The 22,849-nt window shown below is 39.3% G+C and overlaps 1 protein-coding gene across 1 annotated transcript; it reads left to right on the top strand.

Annotated features, from left to right (window-relative positions):
- Nucleotides 1-1,644: 1,644 nt before the first annotated feature.
- Smp_154000.1 (hypothetical protein) lies at nucleotides 1,645-19,569 on the top strand (the record flags this gene model as incomplete). The annotated part of the gene is made up of 6 exons (XM_018792774.1): nucleotides 1,645-1,772; nucleotides 11,347-11,521; nucleotides 11,552-11,626; nucleotides 13,559-13,895; nucleotides 19,458-19,487; nucleotides 19,531-19,569. The coding sequence occupies 4 exons, from the start codon at nucleotides 1,645-1,647 to the stop codon at nucleotides 13,859-13,861; spliced, it is 681 nt and encodes a 226-aa protein (XP_018644663.1). The 3' UTR covers nucleotides 13,862-13,895; nucleotides 19,458-19,487; nucleotides 19,531-19,569.
- Between the last annotated feature and the right edge of the window lie 3,280 nt (nucleotides 19,570-22,849).

The raw sequence follows: 22,849 nt of genomic DNA, 5'->3' as shown, positions 1-22,849 counted from the left end.
AGTTTAAGGAAAGACGACCAGACGCTGCTAAACGAAGCAAGCTATCAGAAGAGTGTTTACCAACGACAAACTCGTTGGGTTTAAACTTCTGGCTGGTCACGTCTTAGGGGCATCACTACCTCACTGGGGGGGGGAGTGATCTGTAGCTGTAAATAAATCCCCAAAATCAATAGCTCATTAAGTGTTCGACATTGGATGCTGACCACGTTGTTTAGGTGGACTTGTTTAACTGAAGGCTTTCGGTCATGCGTCCGTACCAGATCACGTTTCAACTCGGCGTGGGACACTGCTCCTACGTTCATTAGCCAGCTTATAGTAAAGGTTCCTCGATATATTGGTGACGCATCAAATATATCTTTCCTACCTCTTCTCGTCTGACTTCTGATTTCCTCTGGCCGGGAACGATCGATTATAGAAGATACTACTGGTTGTTAGTTGTAAAACTAGAATATCCGTTGTATCCTCATTAGGATCCAATGCCACTAAATACTCACACTCTCCACATTACTAATTATTTAACTTATCTATTAATTTCTTGAAACAGTCATCTCCCAGCACACGAAAAATCATTTTATTACTTTTCGAATTGCAAACAACCAACATCCTGCCTGTTAATGTGGTAACTTCTTAAATGTAGAATCCCAAATCCCATGAGACTGTGAAGGTTAATGCAACGTCATGTTCTATGTTAAACGCACATTGCTTATTTTAGTTTCAGGACAATCCAACCTGTTCATTCGTTTTAAACCACGTTTTTACCTGGTTACTTATTATCCTATTTATTCTGACTATTTTTAGATGAGCATACGTGTGTGCACATCTTATCCTACTCATCACATGTCTGTAGCTTATTTTTATCTAGCTATAAATATTGATTTACGCCTGAATAAATCGAGTTAGCCCTACAATCTGCTTCGTTCTTCCCCCTATGTTTCATTTCCCTGATTGCCTGTTCACATCAGTGAGTGCATGAAATATACATATTCAAAATCCATTCTCCTATTTGGCTTATTTAATCCCGGGACTCACTAACGTGAGCTAGGTCGATAATTATATACGAGGATAGCCAGGATGTATATTCCAATGCCAATCGATATACGATCTAATTGGAGTCAGATATAAGACCACTAAAAGACAAACCCTCTCTCGAGGGTTGTAGTAAATAAATCCCCAATATCAATAGCTCTGTAAGTTTTCGACATTTGATGCTCACCTCATTGGTTTTAATGGACTCACCATGCTAAAGGTGCTGGGCGATGCATCCGCACTAGATCACCGGTGGGAACACCATGCCCAGCATCCACAGCAATCACCAGACAGCCTAGATCAGTCGATTCTCGATATATTGATAGCCTATCAAATATATCTTCAAACCCCTCGATTCTGAATCATGAATTCACTAGGTGTGTAAGATTCAATCACAGAAGGTGTTACTAGTTAAGGCGTTGTCAAAACCCAAATACCTGTGTTACATTAGAAAATCCACAAATGATTACCAAATTGACTAGAAATATTACAATGAAGTAGCTAGATTACCGCACATTGGAAATTACCCACTACCTGAAACCGCACTGAGAAAAAAAGTAGCGAGCACAAATAAATCGAACGGTTTATAAGAGCTCGTGCCAAAAATATTGGAGTTTGATGGTCAACAGCCCTGAACTACCAGGTCATTTGGCGGTCTGCTTCAATGTGTCCTGGTGTTTGAAGTGGCCACGAAGTCCCTTCATCTATAGTGATTTATTCGATAATTATCTATCGTGTCTCATTATGTACGTGCATCTTGTCTTATACAGTGTATTGCCTGACCATTTTCCTTGCTGAAGATTCCAGTGGACTTCCAAGCTGGGTTAGTGTAATACCTAGTAGAAGGCTATGCTTCTCTGCTTACAGTACTCCAATGTTTAAGTATTTTACTTCTAGTACTATCATACGCAACCTACGATAAGACAACGTAGAAGCACTGTCAAGTCAAAGGACTAAGAGATAAGGGTTAGACTTTCGTAAACGCATTCAGTTTTATATCTTTTGACCGCAAAACTATAATTCATGGACGAGCCAATCAGAAGCGTTTGAGGAATTTCAAGGTCACGGCGCAAATTTCAGAACCTGATGCTCATGTACGGTCGGTTCACAGGAGACTTTAGAGACGACTTGACAGTTAGGCGGCTAGAGCAAATAAAGCTACTAAGAGGTTTCTTCATCTGTAATTGCTGTAATCAAATGACTTGTAGACGTTGTACAGACTACCGTGCTATTGTCCTTCGGTTAAACATGTTGAAGCGAGACGTTTGCTAGAATAGGACCTTTTTTCTCTCAATCCAGAATTAGACTAAGGCATATCGTGATGATTGCCGCGACCTGTATCATAAAAGCACCAATAACATTGGCTGCAATAATCGTAGATATGACAGAAACTTCGGCTGTTCAGTAGTATCAGTATTGAAAGGACATATCCATAATAAAAATGACGAACTTACAAAACAGGAGTAAACACAAACAATACTGAAGCTATGTGGTCAAGGCTGAAAGGGCTTTTGTGGTCTTATCATGGCTCCATAGATCGACTATTATGGAGCCATATGAATGAGTTCCTCTACCTTATGCATTACGATTTTTGAACCTTTTCCTAACCTTGACAAGTTTTTGGACTATGTAAAAGAAATGTATCCACTTTGAATTTGTATGATATATTTTTACTAAGCGCTGAGGGTTTACTGATTGGTTAACACTTCTCAAGGTCATTTAGAATTCGCTCAAAGGTCGTCCATAAATTACAGTCCCCCCTTTTGACCAGTTAACCACTCTTTGTCAGTTATTTGCATTTGGCTTAGCTACTATGGTCAAGGTACATCCCCGGTGTCCATAGACAGCGGTGTCAGGTCATCAGCCGGTTTGGTAGGAGGTTAGAATCACAGTACTGAAAATGTACGTTCTCCGTCCCTATTTTTCACTAGTTTTTTGTATTTTCATAGAGGTTTCTAAAGAATTTGACCAAAAGCTTTCGAGAAATAGACGTATATCACCAACACTCTTTTGATATCGATGATGGCAGGCCGTATATCAATTGCAGCCAGCCGATTGATGATCTTGGAGTGGCCTTTCCCGAAACCGTTCTGTTGGGGTGAAGGGTGGTTATAGATAAAAATTAGTCGCATATGCCACCATACACCAGGGATTTCATAATTTTTGGGGGTACTGAAAGAAGTGCCACTAGGCGCCAGCTTGAAGGTTCATCGCATCAGTCACCTTCGAAAAATGATATGGTAAGTACCAGCTTCTGATTATCTAGGATTGCACCTTTGGTTGGCAAATGAGAGGATACCGAAACAAGGTGCGTCGTCAAGAATAAAGTTGCTTCCCTCACTATAGCAGAGTGGATCATCTTCGGGCGTGGAGATGAATCCTTGTTTGGGTGCTACAGTTTATGGTACCCTAGCTCTGTCCTTAGGTCCACTTCGAAGACTCATGTTAAGTTGCAGGTGGGGTCCTCGTTGGTATTAGTCGTACGTGACGGTTTTAATGTTTGGGAATATTTTTCTCAAGGGCACTTATTATAGGGCATCACTTATGGGTCATTAAAACTCAGCAACTGGGGAACTTCGGTTCTGACATTCCAAAGATACGTTGCGTGATAAGGTGAGTTTCTAGGATTGGAGGCAAGTTTATCGATTAGCTTTATCTGATGCTGAAGCTTTTTTTGCTTTGGCGCCTTTTCCACTCAGTCAGTTAGCTACAAGGTAGGACCAGGCACATGTATGTATCGATCCAAGTTGCCATACCTCATTAGCACAACAAGATCAACACCGAATTCATAGAAGTAGTTAATTTAATGGTTGTAACATATAAAAGAAACATTGTATATAATGATGTAGTACAGGAAGAAAGATAGATAAGAAGCGATTTTAATCTCAAGGCTTAAGGGAAGATAAAGAGTGTATACACCTGCGCCATTGTGATCGATTCTGAGCCATGTCACACAGTCTCCAACCATTGGTTACGATAACCACGCGGACTCCAACCAAGTAGTCTGCATCTGCCAACATAGCTTAGACGAGAAGTTAGTGACTTCAAGCACTGATGCCACGTTTTGGTTTGATCGTCCCTAACTCTTCCAACCATCGCCAATACTAGTCAGCATAGCGTGTCGTGATAATCGGTGTTCAGGCATACGTAACGCGTGGCCCAACCATCTCAGTAGATGAAGATTCATGACCTCATCAACTGATTTACCATCATTCCCCAATACGCTATGTCTAACCCCACTATTACTTACCCGGTGATCCCAGAAGATGCGAGCAATATTTCTAAGGCATTTGTGGCCAAATACTTGTAGCTTACGAGTATCTTCTACTCTTAATGGCCACGGAACAGATTGTTGCGCAGTATACTCGTCCCTTAAGTGACAGACAAATATCTCTCCTTCGCCATACATGACGTAAGTTGGCAAAAGTCAAGCGAGCTTTTGGAATCCGTTCTGAGATTTCGTTAGACACCAACCCATTAGGGCTCATCAGACTTCCAAAATAAGTGAAGTTGTCGACGCGTTCGACTACTTCACTCCCTATCCTTAGTTCAGTTGTTGACGCAGATCAGTCCTGGAGTAACAATTTACATTTAGAAGGGGAGAAACGCATCCCAAACATCCTGGTATTATTACTCAGTGCTAACAGAAGATTCTGCATTTCATCAGCGTCTTCACCAAACAGGATTATGTCATCTGGACCTCCTGGTAGGAGATCAATTCCTAAAAATTCAGTTAACGAGTGTTATTTCCAACAGTAGGTCTATGATGAGGTTAAACAAAAATGGGGATAGTGGACAGCCTTACCTAACATCATTTGTGGTTGCACAGTCAGATGACAGTTTGCCCTAACCTTTGACTTGGCTGATAGTGTTCGAGTAAAGAGTCTTCACAAAGTTTATGTACTTCTGAGGTACAGCGTTCAATGACAAACACTGTCACAGAGCTTCGTGGTCTACAGAGTCAAATGCTGCTTTTAAGTCAAGAAAAACTATCATTGTCGGACGCCGATAAGCATGTCTGTGCTCTAAAACCTGACAAATAGTGAATATGTGGTCGATACAGCCACGACCAAGTCTGAAGCCAGCTTGATTTTCTCGTGTTTACAGTTCACGAGTCTTAGTTAGGCGCCCGATAATTATTGAGGCAAGTATTTTAGATGCTATGTTAGTCAGACTAATCCCTCTATGGTTATTACAGGTTGATTTCGATCCTTTCTTATATATTGAGACAATCAGTGATTATGACCAGTCGGATGGGATTACATCCAACTCCCAGATTTCAGCCAAAATATTAGTCAACCTAGTCGCTAAAATTGGACCATCATATTTAAAGACCTCTGGAACCAATCCATCAGGACCAGCTGCTCTACCTCGTTTCAGACTAGCTGTAGCCTTTTGAACTTAACCAAAATTGGGGGACCTACTTCAATGTTCCATTCAGACTGTCTGGAAATAGTGGGTAGTTGTGCAGTAGCTGAAGGCCAGCTGAACTGCTCCTTAAAGTGTTCCGCCTATAGCTCTAAACGTCTGGGCTGAGAGCAGATAGGAGTCTCATCTTTTTCCGAGATTGTCTCACACTTGACTTATTAATTCCGGTTTCTCTTATTAGTCTGAAGAGTTGCCTGGTGTTGCCTACAGCCACTGCCTTTTCCATCTCTTGCTTTCGTTGTCCACCACTGCTCACGGTCATTTCTTAAAACTTTGGTTGACCTAGATCTGATTTGTTTTTGCTCTTCGTCGTGTTCAGAACCTGATGTGATGAGTTTATAAGAGTGCAACAGACTGGTTTTTTTTTGGAACCTTATGGTTTAAATTACTGCTGTTTCCACAGCTGTTTGTATATCTTCCCAAGCAACATCTCGGTAAATTTCGTTTCCAGAAGTGCCTAGAGGTGAACTCAGTTGTTCCTGGGACTTACTTTAGGCTTTCTCGTCCTCCAGTTCAATCCTAATGGGTCTGCATAGTGTAATTTTTCTACGTCAAGTGAGGTGCAAGCAAATGCATACTCGTATTAAAGCGTGATCAGAGTCTAAACATGTATTCCAGTATGAGCGACAGTCTTCTATCGAGTCTCTCCAACAATGACTGATAGCAACATGGTCTAGTTGAATCTATCGTCGGTTTGTTGCAGGGGGTCGCCATATTGAATGATGTCTCTCCTTATGCTTAAAATTAGTGCTTGCTAGAAACAAACGATTGTCTGAGCACAGTTGCAAGAGACGATTACCATTATCTGTTCGCTGAGCCGAAATACTAAAATACCCACCTAAATGTCTTTCTGTTTGGTTTAAGTTACCTACCTGGGCATTAAATTAACCTGCGACGAGTATTATGTCTGAGCGTTTAGCTTTTTGAAGTTCACAAAGATTTCGGTAAAAGTCATCTTTCACTTCATCCGGGCTGCAGTCAGTGGGAGCGTAGGCAGAAACGACGAAAAGGCAACGATGTGTGTCCCTATCCTTCCGAGTTCTTACGGAGCCGTTTAGCCGAACAACGCACAGGCAACTGTTAACGGGGATCCATTCTAATCTTGCTTGTTCTGCCCTCGTACTATGCCTACACTTGCAAGTCCACGAAAGCTAGCTATCGGGTCGCCAGATACACGGAGGGTGTATCTCGTCGGTTGTCCATTTTCGTGAGGTGAGGTCAAGTGAATGACCACACTAGGATCCTGTATGCGTGTTTCAGAGACACAGCGTACATCAATCTAACGAGATTCTAGGGTCTTAGCCAAGGAGGCCTGTTGGCCGTTTTGACATAGGGTACGTACGTTCTTTGCTTGTTCGGACCACCCATATGTACTGTCACCACTAGTTCGTTTTTATTCCACATAGCAGTATATTTTACGTTTTAACATTTGAAGGGTATTATTTTTGTGACTTTAAAATGCTTATAACATTTGGGGGTCATTTGAAGGACAGACTGGTTTATAGAACGTAAGATCATGTTAATTAAAAAAATTGCAATAAGCAACCCCATTAAATTGAGGGTAGGTCTTTCGCTTTACCTACTGTAGATTGTTCTTTGAAGCTAAGCGTCCGAAACTCCAACGCCCATTGCAAGCTGGGTGTTCTAGTTCAGTCTTGCAAATAAGGTTGTTCTCCATGATGGTGTAGTCCCTTTTTTCTAAATGAGCTAGGGTTGAGAGATTATCAACCAGGAATTCCTCGTTTGTGAAGATGCAGTCTAATTGTGATAGCGTTCGGCTATTTCTCCACTGAGTTGCTGACTTCACATTAAATGAAGTTAAAGAACTGAACTGAGTATTATTTACACCACTTAGTTCACGCAACTCATCCAACTTAAGACGACATATGCGCAAGAACAATATTGTTTTCCATTGGATCCTCATCATGCTTTACTCTATTATACCGTAATTTCTATGTGGAGATATGGAAATATTAAACCAGTCAAGACAACTTATGAGTCATTGATAACAGTGAAATAGATTACGTAAATAAACATTGTGAGTAAAATTTACTACTTGGTAGTGTAATGACAGGTTTACTAGTTGTGATAAGAATAATAGTCTTGAACCAGTGTTTTTTAAGTAGGAAGTAGGTTAATACCTTACAAAACAGATATGGTCCTAATTTTACAATATGGGGACTTTTAATATTTTGAAGCCACGTGAGTCACCCATTTTGTTTGGTAAACTTGCGGCGTTCGTATATAGAGAGTTGATGCTCTCTATTTAAAGCCTGTCTGTCCTTGTTCTGTTAGTTTGAATGTGCCGTATATGCATGGACAAGAAACCTACGTACATAGGGCTTTCCAAATGCGTAGTCTCCGCCCCTTCCACGTTAGTTCGTTCTTAACAGTCCACAAGTGAAATAGGCAGTTACAGTTTTTTCTACCGTCATCATGAGGACTATCCGGATGCATGTAGACTCCTGTTGGTAACCGGCATCGAAATGTCTCGAAAGTGATAGCCACCATTTGAGAGGAAGGGAAGCCTACTTTGAGTAGCTACGGTCTAGTATTCATGTCCTTCTTGACCAGTCTTGCCACCTGTTGAGTCAAGATATCCTTAAGCATCAAAGATTGTTTTATCAACTCCCACTCTTGAATATCATAGGCTTCATCATTAAGGTTCATGTTTTCTAGGATACCCTTGACAATAATGTCCCTTCCTCAAAAGAACTCGCAAGATTCCTCAGGTACATTCCTGATGAAATCGCACTACGAATATGGTATATTTAGAAGTATTCGCACGTCCCCCTAAAGCTTTAGCATGTGACCAGCCAGCGAAACATCTGCATGGTCATCAATGAAGAGAGTTACTTAGGGTTTGAAATAATTTAGTTTCCTACCCTTGGGTAAGTCGTTTGACCGTTAATTGTTCAATTCTAAAAAGAATGAGTTTTCTGCTTAAGTCCTGGTTTCTCTCCTTTAAAATGAGATGAAGGTCGAAGAGTCCTTTCAGTTTCATGATTATGAGGGATTCATCACGAACCTTTACTGTTATGTTGAGGCTGGGATCCTATATGTTTGACCGTTGCATTGTGGTACGAGTTCTTACGTTTCTTGTTGACCGGTTGGACGACCTTGGGAGCAGGTTGTATGACCAGTGTATTAATTGAGTTCCTCTCAAGACTCGGGCAGTTGAGCATTTTCAACGGTGACGGATTCTTTTTAATCCTGTGAATAAGTAGTCCAGTCACCCACAGTAACCTTCTTGATGGACCATAACTGCATTGAGAGAAACTAAAGTTGAAGACACAAATTTACCAAGAGAATCTAACACTGTTAATGTTTTGGTGGTTCTGAGTTGCATCATATTATTGGTTTCAAAAGAAACTTCGGTATTAACCTTTGCTGCCTACGGGAGATAAATTCCCTGATCCAGTTAAATTTCTAGTGTGACGAACCTGTCTGTGTTGTTTAAATAATAAATCACATACAAGTTTCCTATTGTCCATCCTCTTTGTTTCAGTCTCCGGATGGTAAGGTTAATAAGTCAAGAGCCTTATGCCAGTCCTCACGAATTTTAGTATCCTAATGATTCTGTTGTGCTTTGAACTGATCAAAAAAGTTACCGATACTGTGTGTTCTGATAAATAATTTCAGGGACTTACCACTTGATATGAGAAATAGAACTTAAGCGTATACCGTTCGATTTCGGTTTTTAAACCTTCTGGGAACATCCCCTTAGATGATTAGTCCTAGATAGGAGGAAACTATCGGACAATAATACCTAAATCATCGTTCATTGTGCGGTATGCCAATATTAGATGATCTTTTTGTAATTCATCTGACCCTGTTTGAAATATATCGATCACTTATTTAGTTTCGTATACATTACTTTTACCTTAGCCAAATAATTTGTGACTCATTTTTTAATATTGAATGAACAATGGGTGAGATATGAAGACACGAACATACTGACATCATTTTTCGGTTGAGATTTCTCCAACTCAGTTTGGTTAGGGGTTCGACTTTCGGTCACTACAGCGCAGATTGAGATCCCGCTGCACTTCGGTTTGGGTAGCCTCATAATATCACTACCTCCCCTATGAAGGCCGAGTACACGACTCTATGCTTGCCAAGTGAGTTATACTGTATCTGATCATAGGACTCATTGACTACTTTACTTGGAAGTTTCATTGGTCATGCTGAGTTGATGACTGACCAAGTCTCTGGTCGGACTTAGAAACTTAGTGCTTGTCAACTTTCGTCGCCTGTGTTGTAAGTGAGATATCCGTTCATCAATATAGAACGAAGTTTACTGCTCACCGGTTCGCTCCGCATAATTCCATAACCACAAGTTATAGCTTATGAAAGTGGAAGACTTATAGGTCTAAAGTACTTGATTGTGAGTGTATTCAAAGCATTCTATCCACTTGATGTGTCCATCGGGTGAGTAATACTGATGTTCGACGTAGAGTTTCAAGTTTCAGTGCAGCAATGCAATGCACTAAAAATCATCTGGAATACTTGAATGTTCGGAGTTATATTTTTAAAATGGCCATATAGTAGCTTTCTCTCCATATTTTGACAAATTTAGTTTTTTAATTGACGAAAGCTTTTGATCTAGGTAACCTCGTAAAGGTTTCGAAATAATACAAGCGATAAAATCTCTTACTTAAAACTGGAAAGTAATTCTATGGGTATGCTTTAATTCAGTATAATGCATAAAGCTCTCCATAATTTTAAATTTCACTGACGTATTTATGTGAATGAAGCAATTTATTTATTCAGTCTCCCAACAGTAGCATCTTGTACTTTTTTTTGCCTCTTATGAGCACAAAGTTTCCTTTTTGATAAAATGGTCACATTTCACTTTGTAGTTTACAATAGTTAATAGTTTATTGCTTCAGTAGTGTTCACCTAAAGAAACATCTCGTCATCAAGAATGTTTTTCAACCTATGTAATCCACTATATTGTGAAACAAGTCGTTTTTTAAATTACAATTGGTGCTCGCTATCTTATGGTTATAGGTTTGTACTTTGAGAAGCTTTTCATCCATTGTATATCTTTTCCCAATATGGCGGCTAATTGTAGGTATTAACCTCGCTACGCGCGAAGTTTTTTCACTGTTGTATTGCACTACTGGTCAGGTGATTTAAATGAATCTTGATGTCTGTTTGTGAATATGGACAACTTAATATAGTCTGCTCCTGCTTCGGTCTGTGCACCCGCGTAATATCATAGCCCACACACAAATCAAGTAACTTATGTAGCGCATATGTATTCGGTGTCACTTCGTACCAATATTTATGTGTTCAAATAAATAAATATAGTCTGCTAAGACGGTGTCATGATTTGTTGATGCCATCTAGTTAATGTCTTCAGGACCCGTTCACAGGTTTGCATCCCTGTTTCATTTGTACCACGGAAACTAAATCCTCTTTGTTAAATCTTGTTTATCGTTTAAAACTCATCACTTTCGTTACATTGTTATAACTTAGAATGTCATGTATTTGTTTGTGTTGCTAAGGTTTTATGATCATTTGGTTTATTCCCCAGAGTTCATTGATAAAAAACGGAGTATTTGAGAGCTTCCATGTTTTCATCTCTGTTTATCTCTTGAAAATTACGGATTTTCAAGTTCATTTTATTGATAGTTCTTCGGGATAAGATTACTCATATTGTTTTTGTTACTAAAAGTGTTGGTGTTTGGCTTAAACTTAATTTCCACACCTGCAGTACTATAAAGGCAATGGATTTTTGCCCACAGCTGTTAGATTCAATTTTTGAAGTCGAAGTACTCTGGTTGCCGTTCAATATCGGTTTTTAAGTCCACACAAACTTATTGTAGAAAATGATCTATTGTGTTAGTAACTTTGTTTCTTGTACATCACGTCTTCCTTTTCTAGTCTACTTCAACGTACTCCCATAAGAAACTGCGACGCAATGGGTAAGAAGAAAGGTTATGGGAAAAGAAGTAGTAGTAGTAGCAGCAGCAGCAGTTCTAGCAGTAGTTCTGGTGGCAGGTACAGGCCTGAACGAATTGAGAAGCGACGTTTGAAATACAGAAAAAAAATGATGAAAGTATGTGCTTTGAATTTTTTATATCATTAGAAAAACCGTTGTATTTGCGGATATTGCCCTCATGGTGCTCTAGCCTGCGACCAAAACTTTATGCAAAGATATCAGGTAATCGACCTAAATGTGTGATTTTTCACAATCATTCCAATCATCTTGTATTCGTGCGCAAATTTTATGCATCAAACTTGTACGAGCTAGAAAGTGTTGAGTTAAGTATCTTAACGCCTAGTATTTGTTGCCTAACGGTTATATTAGAATACTATGAAGCCTACGTCGCATGCATTTAAGCATCGAATCTGTAAACTGAATAAATTGATAGCAAACTTAGCCCCCAAATGCCCTGGTACGGTTGAGAGTGGAGAGAGTCCGCTCTCCCACTCGAAATGCTCTCACATGGCCAGGAAAGTCCTGCTCACTGCCTTCTCGTGGCGGGGGTGTTGTTTACGAAACTGAGTGGACAAAAAGCAAATGTCCGGAGCTTTACCCGACTTGGCAGATATAGAGCACCCACCTAGTGGAGTTGAAAAACCATCATTCCAAACTAATGGTGCACATGGGTCCCAGTATCCTGAGGGAACAAATGGCGTATGAATCAATCGTTGGTCACCGGCTACCATGGGACTGCATCTCCTTAAGATGTTCCACTGTCTTGTGCATCAGACCTTTAGGTCAAAGGCTCGAGATGTGGGGTCCCCTAAGAAAACCACCTGTTTCAGTTTGGACACCTGGGAAGTATCCAAACCCTCACACAAATCAAATGAGATTTGTATGGTGCATATGTATTTGGTGCCCCTTTGTACCAATATTTATGTGCTTAAATAAATAAATAAGTGGGTCGAGTTTAGTCAGCACTAGGATCAAAATACCGTAACATTTGTTACCTTTCAGTAATCAACCAGTACTCGATTGCTTTCATTTTAGTCAGGTTTAAAGCTTGTTCAACCCACACCAGTCTGAGCTATCATGTAGTCAATATCAACAGCCCTCCCACTTGGAGTCTGGCTCAAAAATATCTACATGAATCTGTATCTCTTAAACGAGTCTAAAAATATCTGATCCTTGTTATTAACCATCACCAGCCATCAGTTACCAGCTAGGATTTGCTAACTATTCTAAATATAAAATTAATGTGTGGGCGAGAATGACAATGATTGGTTGTCTTGATGGGTCAGACATGTAGATAGTGTGACAGGTGTTATATGTGTTATATATCCCCTTTTCTTGACTGTTATTGATTGACTGTTCCTTGTGTCGGATTTTGGTGTGGAAATATATTGACGTTGTAGTCAGGCTAATCTCGTGTTCTTGATCTGAGTTGTGTTGAAGTCCCGTAGAATAGACACTGGGTGGGAATCTAGTGTAGATATTCGTGTAAGGCAAACTAACGTCCCACATACGTGTAAAAAGTGAAAGGACTGTTATAACAAGAAAGTCTGGCGTTATAATCAGTATCCTTACGTTTATAACAAAAATTTAAACCATAAGATTAAACAGTATATAATGTAGAATTTTAATATTTCAGAAGCCTGGTGAAGCAAACGTTTTAATGTATACAACAGGCGATTATAATGAGTCAGTAGGAAGTTTGGTTGAGACGTTTACATAATCATGGGGAGAATTATGCAATTATATTTACTAGTTACGTTTAAAGTGACTAGCAAAAATTATGTCGTGAGAGCGGTTCATTTAATTGAGTTGCGAGAGTTTGGAAAATAAAAAAAACATCTACAAAGAAAGTGAATTATATTGTGTTAAAATCCTTTGATATTTTACTTGTGATTGAATAAATCTAGATAGTAAAGGCGTCACCAATCATTTTGCTTTTTACTTCACTAATCAGAGAACATGGTTAACATAAAACAAATTTGTTATTAGTCAGCTTGAAAAAAACAAAATTAATTACAAATTATTAATGAGTGCTCTCGGTTTAGGTGATCTGCCTTTTACCATCGCTCGAAAACTTATATTCTTTGTTGTTAAAATAATATTCACTAAGGTGGTCCCTAATCATTTGTATGTTGATCTTTTTTACTTTATAAGCATGGGATGAAAGGAGGATATGGACCAGGTGGACAAACTATTGGTGGTTGCAAACAACATAACCCACTTTACCCTAATACCATGACACCACAATATCCGCCTGCACAGCCTTTCAACCCCATGCAACAAGCTCCAATGATGCCACAACAACCTGCAGTCTGTCCTAACCCTGGCATGTTTTCACAGTCAAATGCATTCTCTCAACCTGGCGGCTCTCACCAAACAGGTTATTTTCCGCAGCCAGGAATGCCACAGCAAAATTATGGCCCAGGCCATTATGGGAACCAGCCATATCCCCCTTAATTTTCTAAATCATTGCAGTACACACATATCTGCTGTAAGTTTACGCATATTTAGGTCTTAATAAGTTTTACAATTGGTTGGGTTCTCTTTTTACTTTAAAAAAGTCTATCGGTTTCTGAAACAATACATATGCAACTGAAAGGGTACAAGTTTGTTAAACTGTTCAAATAATAGGAAACCACAGACGTGAAATATTTTTCTGTGAAAGAAAAAATTGCTCTCACTTTCATATTTAATAAGTACTGGGAAGGTAAAAATATCAATTTATCACGGTAAAAGTTATATGGCCTGCACTTTGAGTCGTATGATGTATCTATTTATTTACTTAAACTATGGTACAAGGAGGCACCACATAAATAATTTGATTTGTATTAGGGATGGAATACTTCTCGGGTGCCCAGACTGAAGCAGATGGTTATCCTAGCGCACCACACCCTAAGCCTTTGACCTAAAGGTCTAATCCACAAGGCAGTGGAGCAACGTTAAGAGATGTAGTTCCATGGTAGCTGGCGACCAACAATAGGTTCATACGCCATTTGTTTCCCCAGGAACCTGGAGCCCATTCGCACCACTGGTTTGGAATGATGGTTTTTCAACTCCACTAGGTGGGTCCTCCATATCCGCCAAGCCGGGTAAAGCTCCGGACATTCGCTTTCCGTTCTCTCAATTTCGTAAACAACACCCCCGCCACGAGAAGGCAGTGAGTAGAACTTCCTAGCAGTGGCTGTATTCACGTGGCCATGTGAGAGTATTTCGAGAGGGAGAGCTGAGTCTTCACACTCTCGACTGAACCACGGCGTTTGGGGGCATGATGTATCTATGTATTTCAATGACGTATTTAAGTATGTTGAATCAAATGCATATTACTTTTAATGGTGTCCTACGAGCAGTGTGGTTTAAAGAATGAATAACTAATATCAATTACTGTTCTGTTTATGCTCGAAATAATCAATACTGTTGAGAAAAACTGACTATGAAAGCCCACTCCATCTTGCCTTGTAGGATAGTTTGTTGGTAAGGAACTCTAGATCATTCATGTGGAGAAATATCAATTCTTAGCGTGATATTATATTATTTCAGTAATTATCCCTTATTTTGTTCGGTGGGACTCCTTAGTAGCTGAAAAGATGGTGCTAATGTTACAGCTCAACGACTGGACTGTCAAATCCTTCCTTTAGTCAAATCAATGGTATCTTCCTCTTGCTTTCATAGCTCTATCAAGAAAGAAATCACCACTCAATATACTGACAGATTCTTCTTCTTCTTCTTCTTATTATTATTATTATCATTATTATTATTAGCAAACATAACACACTGTAGAAATGAAGTAAATTAATTTTATTTCACATCCTCTGAATCGTCCACATATGCACTAATTTTTTACATATAGAACGTAACACGTTTGTAACATGCGCTAGGTCATTTATTTTACTGGTGAATAACAATTATAACTACCTCTTACATTCATACAACCTTACTTTGTAAAGGAACGAAATAATTGGGAGTTAGGTAGTGATGTAACCTGCAATGAGGAACTTATGTAACTTGTTATTAGTACAGTGATATAAGATGATAAAGCTAATAGTAATGACAAAGAGCTATATTTAAGCCATCATTATGATGATAATAACTATTGAATGTAGTATAAGAAAATGTAAATACTGGTGGCTGAATTGATATATATTCAAACAAGACTAAGTATATTGATAACTCAACACTAAAAGTCATCTAAACAAGTATGTGGTTCAGCAAAGAGATATTTTTTCAGTGATTACCGCTCAGTGTCGCAAATTGACTAGAGTTAGAAATACGGGACGTTGGATGTCAACTCAGTGGTCTGTAAGTCACGGGCCGAATCACTGGTACGATCGTGCATACCCACACTGCTTAGTTGTTCCATATTAGGACGTAACAGCTGTTCAGTACTTCCTGATTTTCAATGTTTGTTCAACTAAGGTCAGTCAGTGATGCAAAACTGCATAATCCAATAGACTCGATAGCCCCATATAATCAACTAAAATGTATCTCCTTGATGTTTTGCTTCAATGATTTCCTTAATCAAGGCGTATTTTTGTTTATTTCTCTGTTAGCGTGGCTAATAAATTATTGTTATTAGTAAACATATCATGGTTTACTATTGTGAAAAAGTATATGTTTGCAGTTGAATAGCTTTGAGAGGAAAGTCACCCAAAAGAAAACCTTTCACTGAACCTACTTCTTTGTTTCATATTAAAAAGTCTTCACAACCAACACAACTGACTGTCTCCAACCCAAGTTTGTTTCGTTTATTCTCTGATTCGGAACTTCATGACTGTCACTTGCTTATCCTCAGATAAAATGCAAGTTTATCTTATTTCTCCTTAAATGTGTATGGCGTTCTATGTACACATAGCTTAAAGTCATTCTTACAATAACTTTCATCTCACTCAGCTGCCCGAAGCAACACAGGCGTATGTTAGAAACATCGAGTGAGCAATGCTGAAATTAGACTTAGGACAGTTAGGATGACACATCAGTTGATGAGACAGTGAATCTTCACCAACTTATGTGGTTTGATGGTGTATTACATGTGCTCAAGCACCTATTGCGACGTGTGATGTTAGCTGGTGTAGAAAAGTTTGGAAGAAATATAAGGGTGGGCAAACCAAGATGTATCAATCCACAAAGTCAATATCTGTTGAATTAGACTGTGTTTATGGGTGTACACTACTTAGTGCCCCTAAATGCCCTGGTATGGCCGAGAGCGGGAGGAATCTGCTCTCCCTCTCGAAATGCTCTCACATGGCTATGCGTAATATAGCCTCTGCCAGGGAAGTCCTACTCACTGCCTTCTCGTGGCGGGGGTGTTGTTTACGAAATTGAGAGGACGAAAAGCGAATATCCAGCGCTTTAATCGGGTTGGTGGGCACGGATAGTCCACCTAGGGGAGTTGGCAAACCCTGATTCCAAACCAATGGTGCACATGGGCTCCAGTATCCTGAAGGAACAAATGACGTATGGACCAATTGTTGGTCACCGGCTACCATGGGAATGCATCGCCTCACGATGCTCCACTGCCTTGTGGATTAGACCTTTAGGTCGAAGGATCGGGGTGTGGTGCGCTAAGACAACCACCTGCTTCAGTTTGGGAACCTCAGCAATATCAAAGCCCTCACACAAATCTCATTTGATTTGTGCGGCGCATATGTATCTGGTGCTTCCTTGTACCAATATTTATGTGTATAAATAAAATAAATAAACTACTTAGTTACACTCCATATTATTTTCCTAAAGAATAGTTGATGTTAAGTAATGTGGCTTATAATCGGTCGATAGATATCACTATTGTCTCCAAATCTCTTTGAATATCATACCAGTCTACAGCGGGGTGAAGATTACGCTGCTATTTAAATAACTGCTCTAGTTTTTCTTGAAGGATTCTTGATTTATTCATCGTTAAGTTGACTTCTAAAAGATCTTTTGCTGTGACATTTTTGCGTCCAGTAAGACATATACAAACGCGTTCCCGCTCTGAAATGTCAGGATCTAGACATATGCTCTAGAATAAGCGAAGTTCTTTGTCGAGCCTCTAACGATGGCTGATGGCGATATGGTCTACTTGCATCCACCGCTGATCATATCGTGGGGTCGCCGTGTCAGACGCTGTTTCTTTTCGTTTAAAGTTTATGATCGCTAGAACTAACCGGGTTGTCTAGGCATATTTGCGGCAGAAAGTACCGTTATCTGTTCGCTGAGCTGGGACACTTAGAATCCAAATGATCTCCCTATGGTTTGGTTAAGATATAGCCACTTGTTATGATTGCTGTGACTGAGTGTTTGATTCCTTGAAAAAGAGCAGAAAGCTTTCTGTGAAACTCATTTTCATCTTAGCCTCAGTCAATGGGATCGTAGGCAGAGTCAACAGAGTGTGTCCTTATCTTTCCTTGTTCTTACCGTCCCGTCTAGTCAGACTGCTCACAAGCGACTGTCCACCGAAATCTAGACCAGGAGAACCTGTTCTGCTTTGGAACTCTGTGCTATGCATACGCTAACAAGTTCACGAGAAGTACCGGTCGAGTCTCCAGACACACGAATAGTAGATCATGGTCTTTCTTCATCCTGACTAGGTGAGGTCAAGTGAATGACTACACTTAAATCCTGTATGTGGGTTACGAAGACAGCACGAGATTCTGTAGCTCTAGCTAATGAAGTCTGTTTTGAGGTAAGGTTGGAATGTCGAAAGCCCCAACATATGGTTTAGAGCATGGTTTTAAGAGGCTAGGAATAACATTTTGTGAACTCGGATCGTTAGCATTAATGATGTGTGTGGGTAAAATCATAAGAGAATAGGTAGAATAAATTTTAAGCAGTGACAAACGGATTCAAACATGAACAAGAGAATCTTGAGTGCTGATCGAGATGTGTGGACAGTTGTCACTTCCCGGATTTCTATATCACGGAATGATATTTTTTCTTCAGTCATCTGAAAAGGAAGATGGATTAATAGTGGTTTTGGCGACTCAGGAACATGACCATAGTGCTTATGAGACAACCGCATTGAGGTCCCTTGTACAGTCTTTGAAAAATCTTGGTACATTAACATTCATATTTATGCTAATAAATAATTTCCAACAACACATAAAAGGCAGTTGCAGTGTTCAAGAGTATTCGGCACAGCAAAAGGCAAGTTAAATGATCAAGCCATTTGACCGGTAAAATAATGCTAGCGTATTCAAAGTTTATTAGTCTTTGTGCTGAAAACGTGTCTGCACCACAACGACGTTCTTTTAAATCTGTTATTAGGTTATCATTTATGATGGAATAGAAGAAAATCAGAAAGATTACTTAATCGTACTGACCACAGTGTCAACTTAGAAGAGTGTCATCATCGGAACTGCGTAAAATCGATTAGTTACTGCTTTTTGAAACAAGCCTGATCAATTTATGAAGGAATAATTTGTCTAATTCTTATTCAGACACTAAAAATACAACTTAGGTTCAATTTATATGTATCCGATTTTTGTGTACATGTTTATTAGAGATTATATGTTCATCTGTCTACCCAATATTTTTTGCTACCAATATTACTATTACCACCACTGGTGTTCTTGATAGTTTTAACCGACTATGCTGATGTGGCTTGACATCTTGGACCGATGTTAATTATGTCTGATATATGCAGCTAAATATTTGATTTTGTTAGGATGAGGTCGGTAAACATGAATGTAAAGGAAGTGGTTGATCAAACTTCTCTACAGTTATCAACTCATTTGTGTTGTGAACTACAATTATAACTAGTGTTACTTATTCAGCAATTTGTTGTTTGTGTGATCGGCTCTGAACCACCCTCTAAATGTGAACCATGTCGTAGTTCGATAAGTAAAGGTTGTCTGTCAAAAAAATCCCAAACTTCTAGAATGATCAACATACCATCATCCATACCTCCAAAATCCGAATACTCCATGTTACCTCCTTAAGTTACTCACACTAGCAATTTTAGCTTTCGGTGAAAAAGTATAAAGTAGTGTTACGAGACTTACATATCATCCAGTTATGGAGTTTGACTGTAAACCATCATTACTGTAATAGCAAAATCATTTCTTTTTCTTTTTTATAGATCACAAGAAAACCAACGAGATATTTGCTTGTAACTCTTCTATTTAGAAACGTAATTTATTTTATACTTTTAGAATTTGCTGTTATTACTCTGTTAAGGAAATAAAAGTACTAAACAAGTAGTCTTTTTTAAGTAAATTCTCAGTGTATATATCACAGAGGTATGAACATTTTGCATGTCAAATCGGTGTAATATAATCCGAAATCCTGATTTTAGGACTGGTACGTCTGGTGAGCGTTCATTAATATATAACAAACTAAATGACATTCCTGGTTTTATTAGCAATTCTTTACGAAATGGAGTCACCTCAACAGTCAACACTAAAGCACATTGAATATGTGGTATGCCTACATTACAAAGTCAGTTGAAAATTTCAGTCGTACTAGTTGCTTACTGAAAACTCCACTTTCAGATTTCACTAGTATTTTGAATCCTCTCAAAAAGAAAATCGATGATTCCGCAACTTCACAGCCTTAATGCCTCATAATACTGGTTTACATTACCGTTAGAGTTTTTGGATTAAAACTTCAACAACTAGTTTAATATAGTTTGATCTGTCAGTTTATATGACAGATGACATTTCTTATTGAAGAATGAGATTTAGAATTAACCTTCGCAGTGATCGTTTTATTGTGCTCCTGGTAACGATATGTCACTCATCCGTAAACATTGAGGTAGGTAGAAATTTTGTAATGAATTGAAAAAAATGTGGTCAGCTGACGAGTGAGTTGATAGTTTTAGTAAGAAACAAATTCTAGTAGTAATAAGGATTGTGTCAGGTAACGCAAAAATGAAATAGTTCATTCAAGAGTTTGATGGATAGGAAAGTCATTCGTTCATCATTGTTTAGACTTACTTCGTAATGTAGATCTACGAGCTACTGTCAGAAAAAGTAGATTGATTGGGTCTTATCGCGTCGTAGTGTCTAGGAAGCGGCCTTATGATCGCTTTCTTGGGTCTGACCAATTGCCAAGAGACCGGCAACCTGGTTAGTACTAGACGCACTGACCAACTACTGAGATGGTGCTTCGTGGTCATCGAGCTCTTTCTAACGCAATCGGAACATCGCAGAAATCAGATCAGTTATCCTTTGTACCCGATTTGTTCATGGTTAAAGGCAGTGGTGTTCTAATTTGTGGATGAACCCTGAGCGATGCTTAGGTGATCTTGAGGATGTCGACCAATTTACTAAGGTCAGGTGGGAGTTTATATATTAGTTTGGGGAATCTGGATTAGGATTTATAGCTGGGCGTTGGAGTTGGAGTTTTCATAACGGACTGACATCAGTCATAGTGCCAAAATACTGTTTGGCATTATGGATAAGTGGGTCCCGCAGTAAAATCCGAGGTCTGTTATTCTTAAATTTGAATGGTTTGCCCATAACTTATAGTCTCACCCTCAAGTTTTGTACAACGTTTACCGCAATACAACTGGAATACGGAACTAAAGTTTCGAAAGAGTAATAAGTTAGTGTTACGGACTAAGATTTAGAGTCTTTGACACAGCGTTCCCAAAATATGACAAATTGACGGGGGGATTTGGGAAGACTATTTAGCATGAAAATAAAAGAATAGTAAACAGAGATGGTTAATGGCTAGCAGTGGAATCCAGGACGCGCGTTTCGTCCTATTTGGGACTCGTCAGCTGGATGTACCTGCATCTCACAGTTGATGTTCACTCTGGGACTCGAACCCAGTACCTTTCGCTTCAGACGCCATCGCGTTATCCACTCGGCCACTGCTAGCCACTATCCATCTCTGCTTACCATGCTTGTGAACTAAGGCTATATCGAGGCAGTACGCACATATGCCAATTAGAGACTGACCAGTTGCAGTCCTAACAAATCGATGGGGAGATTCAAACAAACATTTCTCAATGAATTTAAAATGAAAGAATGTTTTTGCGGGGCATCACTGAGGTGCCACATGAAGCACTGACGAGCAGTAAATTGGATAATGTGTTGACCGTAAATGATCCTCCAAGCCGCCACGGCTTGAATGGGGATCTGGATATCTGTAATCGGTCATGTGTTTTCTTGGGTTGATCATTTTTCTGTGTTGGAACTAGACTCTGTATGATGTAGAATGTATTTACTAGCATTTGAATTAACAACCAGAATAAGAACCGACTCACCTGAGACTGTATTCAGTCAACATCTGGGCTGTATGTACTTAAGTCACTGGTATTGAAAATTCGAAACACAGACTTCCCAACATTCTACACAACAATCCCCGTAGATAATCGAGGATCATTTCCACGATAATATGTAACTACAGACAGTAATGCGTCATCGTTGTTGAGGGACGACTATGGTAAAGCTCAGGAGTCCTCAAACTATCTTTATTATCAGTCACTTCTCGATATATTGATATCCCATCAAATATATCTTCCAACCTCCTCGCTTCTGACTTTTGATTTTACTGGGTGAGCGCGATTCGATTACAGAAAGTGTTACTGGTAAAGATTGGCCAAACTACAATACTGGAGGTATCTTCAGTGGTGAGACCGACGTGATCTGGTACAGAAAACAATAAACTGTATGTTCCATTTTGGAACTTCATAGATCCTTGCTTTATTTTATATATTGTGATATATATTTTTTGTAATTTGGGATATTTTTTCCTCGTTCATTCCCATACTTTAAACTCGCCATAACAGATCAGACTCTCAATCTCCTTTGGATTAAGACTCTCACACCACCCTCGTTTCAACTAATGCCTTTTTGGCCGGACAATATCGAAGCCTGGTTCTGCTACTCAGAAGCTGACTTCCACGAGCACGGTATTACTGATTCACGCGCACAGTTCCTCGCGGTTGTTAAGGCACTTCCGCGCGAGTTCAACAGGTACGTAACACCTAGTATGTTTACTAGTGATGTTATGGAACTTTACGAAAATCTGAAACGATCGATTCTTAAACGCGGAGATCTAACCAATCGATAAAGTTTGGACAAACTCCTTAATACTATCGACCTGCTACATGGCTCCGCGACAGATATGCTGCTAAGGATGAGAGAGGTGATAGGCCAAAGGACTTTCGATGAAGGCTTAATCAAACATCTTTTCTTATCTAAACTTTCGCAACGGGTGCAATCAGTTTTCGCCTCGTCTCAAAACAACTCCGTAGACGAACTGACTGCATCTGCCGACCGCATACTTGAAATAACGAAGACCTCTATCGTTTCGAAGGAAAACATAGTTATCTATGTGTAAGGGATGATTGGACATTGATGACTTGCATCACGTTTCCGCAATAAATGCAACGGTTGGATTTACAAGGAATAAAAGGGTTTGGAGATGAGCAATTCTGTTGGACAGAGAGCGAACATTGAATGATAGAAAAAGAAACTGAGTCACCTATTGGCGAAGCTTGACATTGAGTTGGAAGAGTGT

The sequence above is a fragment of the Schistosoma mansoni genome (genome assembly GCF_000237925.1).
Source record: "Schistosoma mansoni, WGS project CABG00000000 data, supercontig 0129, strain Puerto Rico, whole genome shotgun sequence".
NCBI classification, from domain to species: domain Eukaryota; kingdom Metazoa; phylum Platyhelminthes; class Trematoda; order Strigeidida; family Schistosomatidae; genus Schistosoma; species Schistosoma mansoni.
This window is presented reverse-complemented; position numbering and strand designations above follow the sequence as displayed.